Source organism: Ricinus communis, chromosome 7 (genome assembly GCF_019578655.1).
Source record: "Ricinus communis isolate WT05 ecotype wild-type chromosome 7, ASM1957865v1, whole genome shotgun sequence".
Lineage (NCBI taxonomy): Eukaryota > Viridiplantae > Streptophyta > Magnoliopsida > Malpighiales > Euphorbiaceae > Ricinus > Ricinus communis.
The window spans coordinates 7,188,938-7,205,031 of NC_063262.1; the positions used below are offsets into that span (position 1 = coordinate 7,188,938).

Sequence of the window (16,094 nt, forward strand, 5' to 3'; positions counted from 1 at the left end):
TAAAACGTTAAAATTTGGGAGATTTTTAGGTAATTAGGCCATAATAATTTTATAAGTACTATTATTATTGTTATTTATGCAAAAATATGAAAATTCTAGCCAAAAAGGAATAGAAGCATAAAAGAGTCAAATAATTTTCCACTAAAAGTAAATTAAAACCCCATATCATGGAAACTTTCAAAATCATAGCCTCCTTCTCGTAGCCTTATATTCCATTAATGCTAGAAATAAAATCACATTTACTTAAAAGAATAAGATTAGAAATGACAAATTTGCTTAATCATAAATAAAAATAAATAGTACATTGTATAAAAACATTGTTTATTCCATTCTTAATGAAATTTCAAATAAATGCATTAATACATTTCATATGGATTAAAAATAAATAATATTAAAAAATAATATCAGTTATTTATTTTAATATAAAAAGGGTAATTAAATTTACTGAAATATCTCTTAAAATATATCAACTTCTTTTTAGTGAAGTCACAATCATACCTATTTATATGATTAGAGGCCTAAGAAACAAGCTTGTAGTGGATGATTTACACTTATAAATTATAGCCAACTCCTTTTTATCTCATATATATCAAGAGTAAGCTCGCATATTAGAAAATAAAAGTTGTTAATACTAATTATTTGAATAGACAGCCTTCATTAGGGTTTCCATTGCTAAAAGGAAGAAACAAAGTAAAAACATCAGACTTCCATAAAAGACATTTCAATTTCTTCCCAATTTCCAACTTTCTTTTCCTTCCCGCATTAATAACCATCATAGAATGACTTCCTATATGATAAATGCAGTCTAGACAACAGATTAGCATCACATATAAACTAGACCGATCACAATCAGTTATAAAACACACACAAAAGATAAAAAATACTTATATGGTGAAAGACTAGATTGGCTTCTAGTGCTAAAGCCACCAGAGTCAACTCATATTCAAAATCCTTATTAGAAATTTAAATTGATTTGATTAAAATAGAGATAAAATGAATAAAAAAGTGTAAAATTTAACTAATAAAATTGGATCCAGGTTCAATCAATATTGAAATAATTAAAACTAACTATTTGATTAGTCGAACTTTAATATCTATAAATTATTTGCATTGTTTATTCTCTAATAATGTAGAGTACTATAATAATAAATAAAGAAACTTATAAATTTGTAATCTTTAGAATATATGTTAATCGATAGTTATATTATTATTTAGTGATGAAAATAAAAATAATATAATTATAGATATTGAAATCTATGTTTTCCTAATTTAAAATGCATATTACAATGGTGAAAAAGGAAGAAACTAGAACTTACTATATGCATTATTGATTGAAGTAAAAAAAACAATAGAAAAATTAGAGTTTATGTAATATCATCATTCACTTCGTTTCAAAAGCTTATTAAAATACTCTACTTATCAATTAAAGGAAAGTGAGTTGGATATTTCGGTAATTTCAAAATCTGAAAATCAAAAACGGTAAAGAAGGCACTTTTAAACCAAAGAGACAGGCGTGTAAGGAAATGGGACCAAAACCCACAAACTTTGCTCAGAATCCCTGACCCCATCCTTAAAAACCTTTGCCAATTTCCTATATCTCTATTTCTCCACGCGCTTTCTCTCAACCCCATCTTCACGCTCCTATACAATTGGATCCTTCGCACCATTCACGCGCGTGAACTGCTGGGCAGGAGTGTGGAAAAGAGTGTTTTGTTCAAAAAATTGGATTTTTATTGTTTTTCATTTTTAAGCTATTACATTAAAACAAGAGCAGTAGTAGTGTGTTTTCTCATTACAAAAACAAGAGATCCTCTTCTCCTCGCTGTCCTAATCGAACAAACCCATCAAAGAAAATCACACTTCCCCTCCACTCTGCTTCGCCACTTCCACTTGCTCTCTCTTCATGCGGTGCCGTTTTGTTTCAACAACAATAGACATAGACATCGACTAACAGAGAACTCAAAGAAAAAGTTAATAACTTTTTCTTTGTTTGTGTTTTGGCTTTTGAGAATTTTAGTGCAGGTTCTTCTTGTACCTATAATCTCTAGCTAGCCTTTAAACGGGGTCTTCAAAGGTATCTCATGTCTCTTCTATTTTTTCTTTTATTGTTTTGGCTTTTGTTTTGTGGTTTTCAGAATTGAATCTTTTTCTTTTCCTTTAATTTAGCAGTATAAGATTGGAGCTTTAGTTTTCTCTTTCTTTGTTTGTTGGGTTTCAAATGTTATATGGGATCAAGGGATAATGGGGTTTGGATCTCTTATTATTTAAGGACTTGGGTTGGGTTTGTTTTTAGTTTACATGTGTTTTTTTTTCTTTTTCTTATTTAAGATCTAATTGATTGCATATTAGTATTTGTTTTATGTTAGCAAAAGGTTGTGATGTTATTTGTTTTCTGCTTAATAGAGATTTATGCTTTTGCTGTTACTATACGAATTTAAGTTATAAATTTTCCTTTGGCTTAATGAATGGGTCTCTTTCAAGTAGGTAACAATTTTTTTTCACTACTTGAAGGAATAAGGACAAAGAAAAGAATTAAATTATGCACAAATTCAAAGGTTTATTGAATTAAGGGAAATAAAATTAATGGCTGAGAGGAATTGGTATTTCATTTTAAATTTTTAACTGAAAGCTGGTATCAGTTGTTTTACTAAACAAAAAGACAAGGCTGTGGAAGTTCCTTGTTCATGTCCCTATCATATTTATCAATTTATGTGTCACGCAGTGCTGGAAGTTTCACCATTCAATGAAGAATTGACTTGGTGGTGTGTGAACTCAACTAAGTTGAATATTTGAGCATGGATAAAGTATCACCAGACTGTCCGTACCCAGGATGCTTTTTCTGTGTCATGAAGGAAGGAAATCCAAGTAAGCGTAGGGCAAGTATACTGAAATTTTTCAGAGAGCTTCCTTCACAAGATGATGATGGGCAGGTTCTCCCTATCAGTGGCCTTTGGAACACTGCTATGGCACATCCTAATGATCCTGAGTTCATTGAGTTGGGAATATTTGAATGCATGGCTGCACTTATATGGAAAGGCTTAAAGAATAGACGGTGGCTTTCTCATGATCAGAACATATACATTCCTTACTATGCTGCTCATATTATTGGATCCTACACCATGAACATGGAAGAATTTGCTGAAAGTGCTGTCCATGCTGGTGTGATTCCTCCCCTGGTTGAGCTTTTGAGAGGGAGGTTGACATGGGTGGAACAGAGAGTGGCAGTTCGAGCTCTAGGACATTTGGCCACATATGCCAGTACTTTTCCTGCTGTGGCAAGTCAAGGTGAAATCCTTGAGCTCTCCATTCAACTTGCAATGAGTTCATTAGAGATAGTTTACTCTCATTTTTACCAGTATGTCGATAGAAGGCTAAGTTATCACTGTGATTTGCTTACTCGTGGCATGGGAGGTGTTGAAATGGAGTCCAGGAAAGCAGAGGAATGGGCTAGTCAGTTGCAGTGCTGGTCACTTCAGCTTATTAATTGTTTTGCTTTCAAGCCTGAGTTTCTTCCTACCATATGCAAGCCTGAATTCTTAGTAAAATTGCCAGGCATGTGGGGTGGACTTGTTAACGAAAATTCACCTGCTGGTATTGGTTTATTAAGAACAATTTGTCATCACAAGCTTGGTAGGGGACCGGTTGCTAGCTGTCCTGGTATAATTGAGGCGTTGTGCAACATTGCTCGCTCATCTGATGACTGGCAATATATGGCTATAGATTGTCTACTATGGTTGCTTCAAGATCCAAGTACATGCCATAAGGTAAATGAAATATCATCTATTATATTGCAATAGACTTGATTTTTCAAGTTTTGATGATAACTAAGTTTACTGCATATCTATGAAAATTGCTTGAACTGCGTTTCGTTGAACTTCACTTAGTTGTTGTGCATATATTCAATTTTTGAAGTATGGATAGGAGCAATTATTTCCTATAATATTTATTAAGTTCATATGACTTATTGAGGACATGGTACCAATGGTTGACGGCACCCTTTTTTTACTTTGCATATTATAAATGGAGTTTATGTTTGTCGGATTCTGTCTTCTCTTTCTTTTCTCTTTTGTGATATTTATTAAGTTCATATGTCTTTTCTCTTTCTTTTCATTAATGTTCAGAATTCCTAGTTCTGGACTCTTTCTTCCTTTATGGCTGCTTGGGTTGTGTATCCCATTGCAAACGTGCAATGAAGCAAAGGGAAAAGTAGAAAAGAAAAATCAATTTTCTCGTGCAATTATTGGGGCTGCAACAAATTAGTAACTGGGAAATGTTGTGGAAGCTAGAATTCCATCCGTCAATGATTTCAAATGACAAGTTGCTTTAATAAGTCTGTTTTAAGGATCTGGACACTTCATAGCACCAATCTTTTCATTCATACTATTTAGGCACAAATAACTTTACAGTATCATTATATGGCACATGGATTCACAAGGCTTGTAATCCATGGCCATAAAACCCACTTATTTTCTCATGAAACACTCTAAAAGTAGAATTTGGCAAAAACCTAGTGAAAAAGAGTATGTATGATATGCACATGTTCATCCGTGTGTGCTGTATGAAGATGGGAAGACCAGAAGAGTGAGCATGCAAACAACTCTGAGTTCTTCTTCAAATTTTTTGAATTGGATTGTGCAACAAACATGGTCCACACACAGTGCAAGATGCACCCTGTGCAAGTTTGTATCTTATTCTAACTGTGTAGCATAATGCTAAATGCTAATTCTCCTGATTCGTTGAATACATTATTACTCAATCATTAGAAGTGAGATAAGTGTTGCATTTTCATTGACTAGCAGATAATTTAACCCAGATTTCCGTCTTTAATTGTGCCAAAGGATCTTAGAATCATCCTATTTGACAGTTCTAACCATAATAGCTTGAAGTTTTTTCTTGTAATTTAGGAGAAAACTGGTCAATAGGGACTTGACTTTTAATGTAAAAGATGGATATTTGCTTTGGATTTTAAAAGTTAAACTGTCCATGTTTTGCTTATTATTACTCAACCTGTCTTATAGGTGATTGACAAGGCAGTACCTGCCCTGATTGACCTCTCAGAGATCTCCACACTGGGTGATCACAAAAAGCTTGGGGATTCCATTGTTAATGTTCTTCAGGATTGTATTCAATCACAAGGAACGGGTCGTAGTTCTATCAGCAACCGCACGAAAGAACTTATTGAGGAACTGTTAACTTCAAAACAAAGATTGAAATGGGAAAAGAATATGCCAAAAGAAGATTTACATATTAAGCAGGCAGCAGCATTAGTGGTCAAGCTTGAAGGAAATTCCCTATTCTCATCAGGGAATATCTCAGGAGCTGCATCAAAGTACTCTGAAGCATTGTCATTGTGCCCAATGAGATCCAAAAAAGAGAGAGTTGTTCTCTACAGTAATCGAGCTCAGTGTCATCTGCTATTACAGCAACCCTTGGCTGCTATAAGTGATGCTACACGTGCCCTTTGTCTCCACAACCCTCTGAACCGTCATGCAAAAAGCCTTTGGAGAAGAGCTCAGGCTTATGACATGCTGGGATTAGCTAAAGAAAGCTTGTTAGATGCCATTCTATTCATTAATGAATGCTCTCAGTCAAATGATCCTGATCTATGTTTGAGACAAAACAAAGTTCCCGACTATGCTGAGCGTCTTGTGAAGAAGCAGATGCGTGCGGCCTGGTTATTTAGAGAGGCAGCTATTAAACATGGGGGTGTCCATGGTGAGGGTGATGGCGAAATCTATGGCCAGGACAGTGATGATTCAGAATGGGAAACAGCAAGTGAAAGTGACATAGGAAATGATGGAAGAGATGAAATGGGCGATGATGATGATGATAGTGAATGGAAGAATGAGGATGAGAGGAAAGATAAATATGATAAGCCATCATTAAAAGGTACCATTACATTTCTAAGTAATTCTATTGACTTATTTACCTGATATTTATCATAAAGAGATTTTAATTGTGAAACCTATCGACCGATTGTAATAAATTGATTAATTAATTACATATTTATGAACAAGAACAAGGAGGTGATTCAGTTACTGTCAACTGTCAAATGATAACTCTAAATTTTGGAATATTCTCATAAATTGAACACGATATTGAGCTGTGCTACTAAATATCTGCTGGAAGTCTAATAATTTGCAATGTCTTTGAAGAAAGACAAGGGAGCATTTTGTGGGAGGTTAACGTATACTTGTTTCATAAAGAGATCCTTCTGGTAGTAAATTCATTCATGTTGGCTGCAACTTGGTTCACATTCATTATTGAAGAACAAAATTCTATAATATAGAGCCACATTGGCTGCCAAATTCATCCTTCTATTGGAAAATTATTCAATAATTATTGGTGCATTACTTCTGTGTCATATAGTTCTTGCATCTGGATCCCAGGTGGGGCTATTTAATTGAGAGGAGGAGACAACATTAGTGGGCTGTTTAATTGGGGAGGAGACGACATTGATGTAGTGTATCTAATAATTTAATTGTTGATTGTTGATGGGGCCTAGTGAGGGCGGTATCTACGCATGTTCTTGGAACCACAATCTTGGGGCCTTCTTTCACTATATTCCAGCCTACCTGTTGACAAATGCGGTCTCAATCGCCGCGTAAAATGCATATACTTTTAAATGGGCAATGGCGTTGTGCCTTTAAGCTTGTATTCAGTTACGCAGTTGTTTATCCAAAGCTTAATGTGTGATGTTTGTAGTATATTTGCATTGAACTCCTGAGCATTAGATCGGAACTTTAATTTGGCACAGATATAAAGCATGGGTACAATCTGCAGCTCGTGGAAGATGATTCTTGAGACAGGAGGGAGACAGATGCAATGAGTGAAATGTCTTCAACACCTTTAGCACATATATGAGCTCAGAATGACTGCTGCATCTTGCTATTTCTTCGAGGAGAAGCTTAATACAAATGATTATGGATCGTGTCGAGAGAGTAACAACTGTTTCATAAATTTTGTTGTTTCATTAATATTTTTTTTTATTCCCCAATTCTTCTTTGTTTATGTCAAATGTAGAAAATGGAAGAACGTTTTATGAGTGTAGAGAACAATTATAGCCCAGAGGATGTGAAGCATTTGTTTTTCTTTTTCTTTTTGGGTTTTCTGGAGTGATTTTAAAGAAACTTTTGTGTATATAAAATAAATCTTGGGTCTTTGAACTGTCAATTCTCTACTCAGATTCTTGCAATAGTCTTCCAGGTTTGTGCTTCAGCATTCGTGTTTTATCTTTATATGACAAATATATAGGCACAAGGATTGTTCCTGTAACTTGCACCGTAATTATATTACTGTCATTATCTTCATTACCAACTCTTTTGAAGTTTGTATCAAAATACAATTTAATTATTCAATGTTAATTTATCTCACTCTTTAAGTTTTTCAAATATTCCTAAACGATTTAGTTAAGCTCTAAACGTTTTTAAAATGGTTCAACTAAGCTCTAAAATCTTACTTGCACTCTCAGCCGTAATATATGGTCTCCGGTGACAATCGATCTTCTCCAACTTGGTTTATTTTATAGTAGGCGGTTGAATGATAGCCTCACTTCCCCTAAATGTCTCTTGAATCAACGAATTTAAAGTATTAAATTACTGTTTTTTTTTTTTTGGCTGTCTACGCCCAACAAGTTAGTACATAGGGCTTTTGGTTTTTTTCAAATGCTATAATTAAAACTAGATAAGTTGCCCGCCTATGGACGGTCTAATTTTAATTTTAATGTCAATAAAAATTATAAAATTGTTAAAATTTAAATCGAATAATAATATGCCACAAAACTTTAACAAAATATTAAAAAAGATTGATTGACTATATAACTAACTAAATATAAATATATATACTTTTATGTCGAATATTTTATTGGATATATAAATATTTATTAATTTTGATGACGATAAATTTATTCATAAATTTTTTTTTATTCTCTCTTCTTATATGATTTAATTTTTCTAATTTGAACTCTTTAATTTTCTTTTACTATCTATATGAAATTAAATAAATAGGAGTATTTTATAAGATTAAATAAATTAAATATTTTAATAATATAAATTGAATCAAATTAAATTATTATGTTGTAACTTGATTTAATATTTGATTATTTTATTTATTTTTTAATATCTTTTTGTTGATTTAATACTTTATATATTTTAAGTATATAACTCAGTAATGTTTTCTTAGTTTACATATATAAAAGTAAGAATATTTTATGTTGTCTTTTTCTAATTTACTAAATTATAGAAAATATAACCTAAAAACTAAATTTTAATTAACTAAATTTTTTTACTCGAAGTTGAACCATATCGAATAATTTCATTGGAATATATTCAAAATAGAATGTAATGAGGGATGAAAGGTATAAATAAAATATAAATATTATAATTAAAAAATAATTATTTAATTGATAATATAATTATTCAACTATGAGAATAAAAAATCTTAAAAAAATCTAATTAAAAATAAAAATTATAAAGAAGAATTTGAAGAAAAATAGGACTATTAAATAATTAAATTATATAATTAAGGTGTCGTATATTATAATACAATATCTGAAAAAGAAATTGTTTAAAGTGAAAGAATAAGAATTCAAAAGGGTATAGGAATATGAAATAACTAAATATCCTAATTAAGTTGTTGGAAGTTGTAACATAATAATACTCTTTACGATATTAGAAAAATATGTTAGAATAGATTAATTTTCTAAAAATTAAAAGAAAATAGTTTAGAAATCATATGACATGCCATGTAGGATAGAAAAAATTAAATTAAAATATTGCTCTCATATACATATATATAGACATAGATTTATTAAATTGCAAAAATCTAATTTAGAAAGTACTTGTTAATAAATACATTCAAAATACCTTATTTATTAATATAAAAACTAATTCTATTAACAAAGTCTTTTTACTTGAAACTAAACTCTGTCAAAATAATTTCAATAAAATATATATAAGATAGAATGAAAAGAAAGACCGAAGGATTTAAATGAATATAAATATGATGAATAAAAATAAAAAATAATTTTTTAATTAATAAGATAATTATTAGATTATGAAAATAAAAATTTAAAAATTTAATCAAAAGTTAAAATTATAAAAGATAATTTAAAAAAAGAATTATAAAACAATTAAGATTTATAATTAAGATTTATAATTAAGTTGTTTTATGTTGTAATACAATACTTAAAAAAATTATCTAAAGTAGAAGTGATAAAAAGAAATTCAAAAATATGAAAGTATGTGAAATAATTATATATTATAATTAAGGTGTTAAAATTGTAATATAATATTTTATATAAAATAGTAAAAAAATATTAAATTGATTAATTCTCTAAGAATTAAAAAAAAAAGAGAAACTTAAGATTCATATAATATGCTATGTGAAAGAGAAAAAACAGTGTTAAAATATTGGTTTATCTAAAGTGAGTTATGAAAAGGAATTCAAAAAGGTGGAAAGATGTAAAATAATTATATATCATAATTAAGATGTTAAAGTTGTAATATAATACTTTATATAAATAGTAAAAAATATTAAGATTATTAATTCTCTAAAAAAAAAAGTTTAAGATTCATATAATATGCCATGAAAAAAAGAAAAAATAATGTTAAAACATTGCTTTCATATATATATATAAAATTAACTTTATTCATCTTAGATATACTTATTATTAAATATATTGACAGAATTTGTTTTAAATGTAGGTATTAGAATTTAAATTTCATAACGCAAAGTTCTTGTTAAATGTCTTAAATATATATCCTAAAGATTTAATTATTAATTACAACTTTTAAAAAATAACTATGTATTATGAATTGTATAAAAGTTGATTTAAAATAAATTATTGAATTACAGCTATTTTAAATAAAGGTCGTATAGTCTAAAAATAAAATTCAAATCAATTATCAAGTAATTAGAATAAGACCAACTATTAACGTTTGACTTTTAGATTTTATCAAATAAATTTAATTTAACTGTTTAATAAAAATAATTATCAGTGAAATAAATATTTACTTATTTATAAATTTTATATTTTTATTATATTTATAAAAACAAAATGATGTCGAAGTCTATATAAAGGAATCATCACAAGATTAATTGGAACGCAATATCTTCACAATTCAGTTTTCTTATTTTCTTAAGGTCTTTTTGCTGATTTAATTTTCAGGAAATCAGAAATTCAAGTCAAACCAAGAAAATCATTATCGATAGTTAATCAAATTTTTTTATCAGTAATCACGAATTTTGTATTTATAAGCGTTAAATGTTTTGTATTTAATAAGCATTAATTAGTTTATTGAAGTCTTTTAAGCTTAAAGAAGAAGCTATAACAATTCAAGTAAGTAGCATTGGTGGAAAGAGGCATTGGTGTAAACAGTAAAGAACGAGAGTCCATTTAACCAACCAACAAGTTATCAATTAATTTAATTTTTTTAATATTAATTAATTACTAATTAATTTTCTAAGCATAAAAAAATTAATTAGTAATTAATCTATTCCAATCATAATTTCATATACATTCCTAATCCTATAAAAAATTGATGAATAAATCACACTATATATGTACACCTATGATGTAGTTTAAATAACTCACTATAAATTTTCATAAAAATTAAAAACAAAAAGTAAAAAAAAAATGATATGCTAACTTTTATTTTATTAATTTATTTATTCACATGTATATTTATTTAGTCCTATAATATATATATATATATGTATATATATATTTAATACTATAAGAAATTGATGAATTATTTTTTAAGAGCATTTCTAATGTACTATATCAAACTCTTTATTTTAAAGAGTATATAATAAAATAACACTTCAATGCACTCTTTATTCTTTAAATATAAAATAGAGAGTCAATTTGACTCTCTACATATTGAGAGCCAAATTCACTCTCTACTTTATATATTTAATAAATGCACTACAAATTTTTATGCATTTAATTTCATTGATATTTGCAATTCTTATTTTTTCTATTGGTATAGAAAAAAGAAAAAGAGGAATAAAACTATTAATGTTTATAGAAATAAAAATATGACATAAAATAAAATATAAAGACTAATTGGACCTAAATAATATGTTCTACTCTTTATATGCAAATATTTCTTAATCTACTCTTTATTATAGAAATTATACTTTTTAAAATAAAGAGCACAATTGGGGATACTCTTATAAGAATAACGTGTAATTTAATATGGTGCCATATCATCCAAATCATCCACGAAAGCTCTGATCTAAAAAGATATTTTTCTCTTACAATTCTTTTACTTTTATACATTTTAAATTATAATTTATTTTTTAGTTATTAATTTAATAGGTAATTGAAAAAAATAGATTTCACTATTTAATAGATAATAAAACATTCAATTTAATCTTTTATACTTTGAAATTTTATTTCTTAATAAGTTATTAGAAATAGTTTTAAAAAATAGTGATAAAAAGTGATATTAATTAAGAAAATCTATATTTATTAAAAGTATACTATTTTTCTGTCTTACTTGGTGAAAGATAAAACTGAATTCATTAAGCTAATCAATGGTTACAAGAAAACTAAATTATATATATATATAGGCAATCAAGAGGGGATTGTGAATTGATTGAAATCAAAAACTAAAAATGAATTTAAACAAATAATGAAAAATTAAGCACAACTCACAACACTAAGAAATTATAATGGTTCGATCAACTCTTGCCTATATCTACTCCTCAAGAATTCTCTTGAGATTTCCACTATCAAATATAATTACAAACATAAATCTATTTATGTTCTTTTACAATGCTAAGAACAAACCCAAGTATTTTTCTAGAGGCTCATACTCTAATACAAGTGTTTTCCAAGGCTCACACTCTAACCCAATATAAAATTTTCAATCTTAGTTACAAGAGCTTTTTAGACTTTTACCCAAACACTCAATCTTACATTTTGAGCTTTGAATACAAGAATTAAATATCTAACTAGTCAAAGATTCAATCTCAAGCTTGGATCTTTAATACAAGATGAAAAAGATGAAAATTTGAAGTTGTTGAGAGTAAATGCACAATGGAGGCTCAAAATAAATGCTCTTGCTTGACCTAGATCACTTCGAAATGATGTTTAAATACTTCTAGATGAAATAGAGACGTTGTACCTTCATAAAATATAAAAATAGCCATTTCAAAAACCTTCATAAATGCAGCTTCACGGATGGAAAGAATTTTTCACGGTTGTGAAGCATCAACGCGAAAAACAGATTTGAAAGCTGGAACCCATCATGTCCATGAACAATTCTTTACGAGTGGGAAGACTGTTTTCATGGTTGGGAACTCAGGTTTGACGGCTTGGAAACTTTGGTCGCGACCTCTATCGTGATTTTTTGAAGTTTTGGAAAGTTGTCATCATTCACAGGCGTGAACTTTTTCTTCACGACTGGGAAGAATTTTTCACAGATGGAAACATAGGTTTTACGATTTAGGAACTTTGGCCGTGAATTCTTCTGTGGTTTCTTCAAGTTTAGGAGGAAGGCATTTTTCATGGGCGTGAACATTTCTTTACAGCCGTGAATTCTCATGTTCAAGACTAGAAAGGATGTTTTGAACGCTATTGCCCTTTCTATTGTTTGAGGCGAGAATTCTTCATGGCTGGAAACTTTTGTTCACGGTTGGAAAACTGAAGTTTCACGGCCGTGAATAAAAGTTCATGGGCGTGAATTTGCCTAGATTTAGAAGAAACAATTTTCCTTCATGCACATAAATACTCAAACATAAAATTAATCATTCCTAATTGTTTGTAACCATCAAAATAGGATTAATAACCTCAAGATTCAATACTATATACATGTAAGAAATCGAGCTAATATAGCTAATTAAATACAGGTGTAATTAAAGGAAAGAATCGAATAGCAAGGAAGATGAAAAAGATAAAAGAGAGAAGAGAATAGATACAAGAGAGTTGAGAGAATTGCAATAGGTTCACATAAAGAGAAAAATAAGGGAATTAGGGGTTTTAAATACTGACTAGGAGGCTTCTAGACATGTCATTGTTGACATGTATTCTAGTCTCAAATTCCGGTTGCCACGTCAGCTGAAAATTGCTAGAAAATGTAATGGTATTGTGGTCTGAATCATTAATGTGTATGTTAGGTACTAATAAATGTTATTATGGATCCGTGGTACCAAATAGAAGCAATAGCCATAATCTAGGTGCCATTTATGTATTTTATCCAATAATCTATAGTTAGCAGTTATTTCTTGTCATTTACACCATGCGTTTTGGCCTGAACAAGACAAGTTGCTGCAATGGAGGAAGGGATGGAATTGACCATAACTATGGACGTGTCTAATTGTATTTTTATTTCAGATTGTCTTACTTTGATTTCTGTATTTCATAATAAAAGAGCTTCTTTAGCATCAATTGGTAATAGTTTAAGGAACTGCTATTTGCTTTGGAGAGAGGAGAATCTAGGAAAAAAATGGATAGAAATGTGATAGAAAATGATGAAAAGGATTTACAAATTCATTTTGGCTAATAATAAAAGTAAAGATATATTTATAATTTTAACATAATAAAATAACATTTTTTGTATATTTATACTTTTTACCCATTTTCAGAAAAAAAATAAGAAAAATATTTTTCATCCTTAACTTTTAGTCCCCCATTTCCTTTCCTCACTGAAATTGCTTGGTTAGAAAAACGCAAGTGGAAAACCAACTATCTATCCATAAATATGATTCTCATTCTCAGGAGTAGAGTTAGAGAAAAACACTAGTCTTCTAGGAAAAGGTAGAGAGGTGAAATCAACAGACCTTAGACAAACCCATAGTGGGCAAACACAAATTGGAAAAGGAAATGTATTACTTACTCAGTTTAGATTTATATATTTATTTATATATTAAGATTTTAGTTAGTTAATATATATTGATTATTTAATATTAATATATATATTTTGCTGTTTAGAAAGAGATTTAGAGAAAAATGTATTAAATTTGAAATACAAGTGAATTCGCACAATCTTGTAATTTTAAGGGAGTCGTGAGTTTTTCTTTTTTTTTTTTCTTTTTCCAATGACTATTACAAGAATCTCACATTAGGTCATATTATTAAGTCATTCGCGTTGACTCGAATATTAGTCACCGATGTAAATATTGGAAAACTTTAAACCAAAGTGATCTAAAAGAAATTACACAGTTAGAAAAGTGTACATTATTTCTTTTGACTAAAGGCACATTTTTACGCTTAAATAAAATTTATATAGTCACTTTAACACTTTATATTTTAAGATAATTTAATAAATAATTTAATTTATTTTTTATAATATTTAAATTATTTTTAACATATAATTTCATTATATATGCTCTTTATAAGTATTTAAATATTATTCAAAAATAAAATTTAAAAATATATCTATTGGATTAAAATAAAAGTATTTTTAAAAAAAAGTTATAAGAACAAAAATTAAATTAAATTAATTAAAGTAGTAGAATAATTAAATTACTCATTTTATTTCCAATAATTATTATGAGTAAATCCACCTGAAGTTACATCTTTGCATTGATATAGATCTTCCTATAAACCAGATATGCTGGCAACCTAAGTCTTGCGGGGATTGAATTGATGAATGAACCTATGGCCCCTGGAGTCGATCTAGACACCCTCATAAAGTATTACGAAGCAGGTTATAATGCTGTAAGAAAGCACACCAAAGATGCTTATGTCATCCTTTCGAACAGATTAGGAGATGCTGACGCAAAGGAACTTCTGTCATTTGCAAGCAGCCTCAATCAGGTAGCCATCGACGTGCATTACTACAGCCTATTTACAGAAGTGTTCAGCAACATGAATGTACAACAGAATATCGATTACATTTACAACCAGCGGTCTAGTGATCTAAGTGTTGTGACTACTACGAACGGTCCCCTCAGTTTTGTTGGTAAGTCCAAATTCATGTTTAATTATCGGATTAAATGTTTTCAAAACATATACTCATGATATGCTATTATTGGCATCCAATGGTAGAGAGAATATATGCATGTTTCACGTCAAATTAAGATTAAAATTTCTCTTAATTTTGTCCGATTTTAAAATTGTCTCTGGAACTATAAGATCTTAATTTTAGAATTCAAGTCAAATCTAATTAATAATTAGAATATTTTTTTTCTGAGACCTAATTCACTCTTAACTACACAACTATAAATTTAACTTTTAGATTTTGATACGATAGCTAAATATTTAGTACTGGAAGTTGAGATCTCGAATTTGAGATCACTTTTTTTTAAAATATAATAATTTATTTTTACTTTATGAAAAGAGTTTTATCGTTTCTTTTAACCTAACAAAGTAATATGCTAGCCATATTTAAGATTAAATAAAGAGAAAAGAAAAAACTAAAAGTTGTTTCAAACGAAATCTGGCAGGAGAATGGAGTGGAGAATGGGGAGTAAATGGAGCATCAATAGAAGACTACCAAAGGTTTGGTAAAGCTCAACTAGAAGTTTATGGGCGGGCCACTTTTGGATGGGCATATTGGGCGTATAAGTGTGCCGAGGACCACTGGAGCCTCAAATGGATGATTGAGCATAATTATATAAACCTCTAGATTTTTATCATAATGGCCGTCTAGTACCAATTAATTAGTGGCTTTGTTATTTCTTTTGAGAGAAAGTGTACTTCATGGAAAAACGGAATAAGGTTCAGTTTGTCCCCTAAACTTATTGCTCAAGTTCAATCTTAGCCTTTTCTGATTAATTTAGCACATAATTATATTGCCTCATTTAAGTTTTCTTTTATTCAAATTATGGCGCGTATATTGCACTTCTAAAAATAATATCTTTCAATTGTGTCATTAAACTCCTCCTTATTTTTAATTTTTTTTAAAGAAACTAAAATTATCATTTCAACCTTACAATACTTAAAATATATATATATATATATATATATATCTTAATTTTGAGACATAATTTTTTTGATATGTCTCACTATATTTTGACATATGTCTTGTTATGTATATTTATTCTTGATATATAGATTCAAATTTATATACAAATTTTTATAATTTATATTAGATTATTGATCAATAAGCTACATTTAAATTAAAAGATAATTCTAACTTTAG

The 16,094-nt window shown here is 29.0% G+C and overlaps 2 protein-coding genes across 4 annotated transcripts; both read left to right on the top strand.

The window, feature by feature from the left end:
* The first annotated feature begins 1,753 nt into the window (after positions 1–1,753).
* On the top strand, positions 1,754–7,173 carry LOC8270689. Of its 3 annotated transcripts, none has more exons than XM_048377101.1 (4): positions 1,754–2,074; positions 2,723–3,764; positions 5,019–5,889; positions 6,370–6,751. In XM_048377101.1, exons 2-4 carry the CDS (start codon positions 2,796–2,798, stop codon positions 6,405–6,407), a joined length of 1,878 nt encoding a protein of 625 aa, XP_048233058.1. In that variant the 5' UTR covers positions 1,754–2,074; positions 2,723–2,795; the 3' UTR covers positions 6,408–6,751. The 3 variants fall into 3 exon arrangements, with proteins under 3 accessions (XP_048233058.1, XP_015583293.1, XP_002533208.2); XM_015727807.3 differs by having other exon boundaries at positions 1,755–2,074; positions 6,390–6,751; XM_002533162.4 differs by lacking the exon at positions 6,370–6,751 and adding an exon at positions 6,758–7,173 and having other exon boundaries at positions 1,762–2,074.
* Positions 7,174–14,608: 7,435 nt separating this feature from the next.
* Positions 14,609–15,578, top strand: LOC8270690. The gene is made up of 2 exons (XM_002533163.3): positions 14,609–14,912; positions 15,397–15,578. Exons 1-2 carry the CDS (start codon positions 14,609–14,611, stop codon positions 15,576–15,578), a joined length of 486 nt encoding a protein of 161 aa, XP_002533209.3.
* The last annotated feature ends 516 nt before the right edge of the window (positions 15,579–16,094 follow it).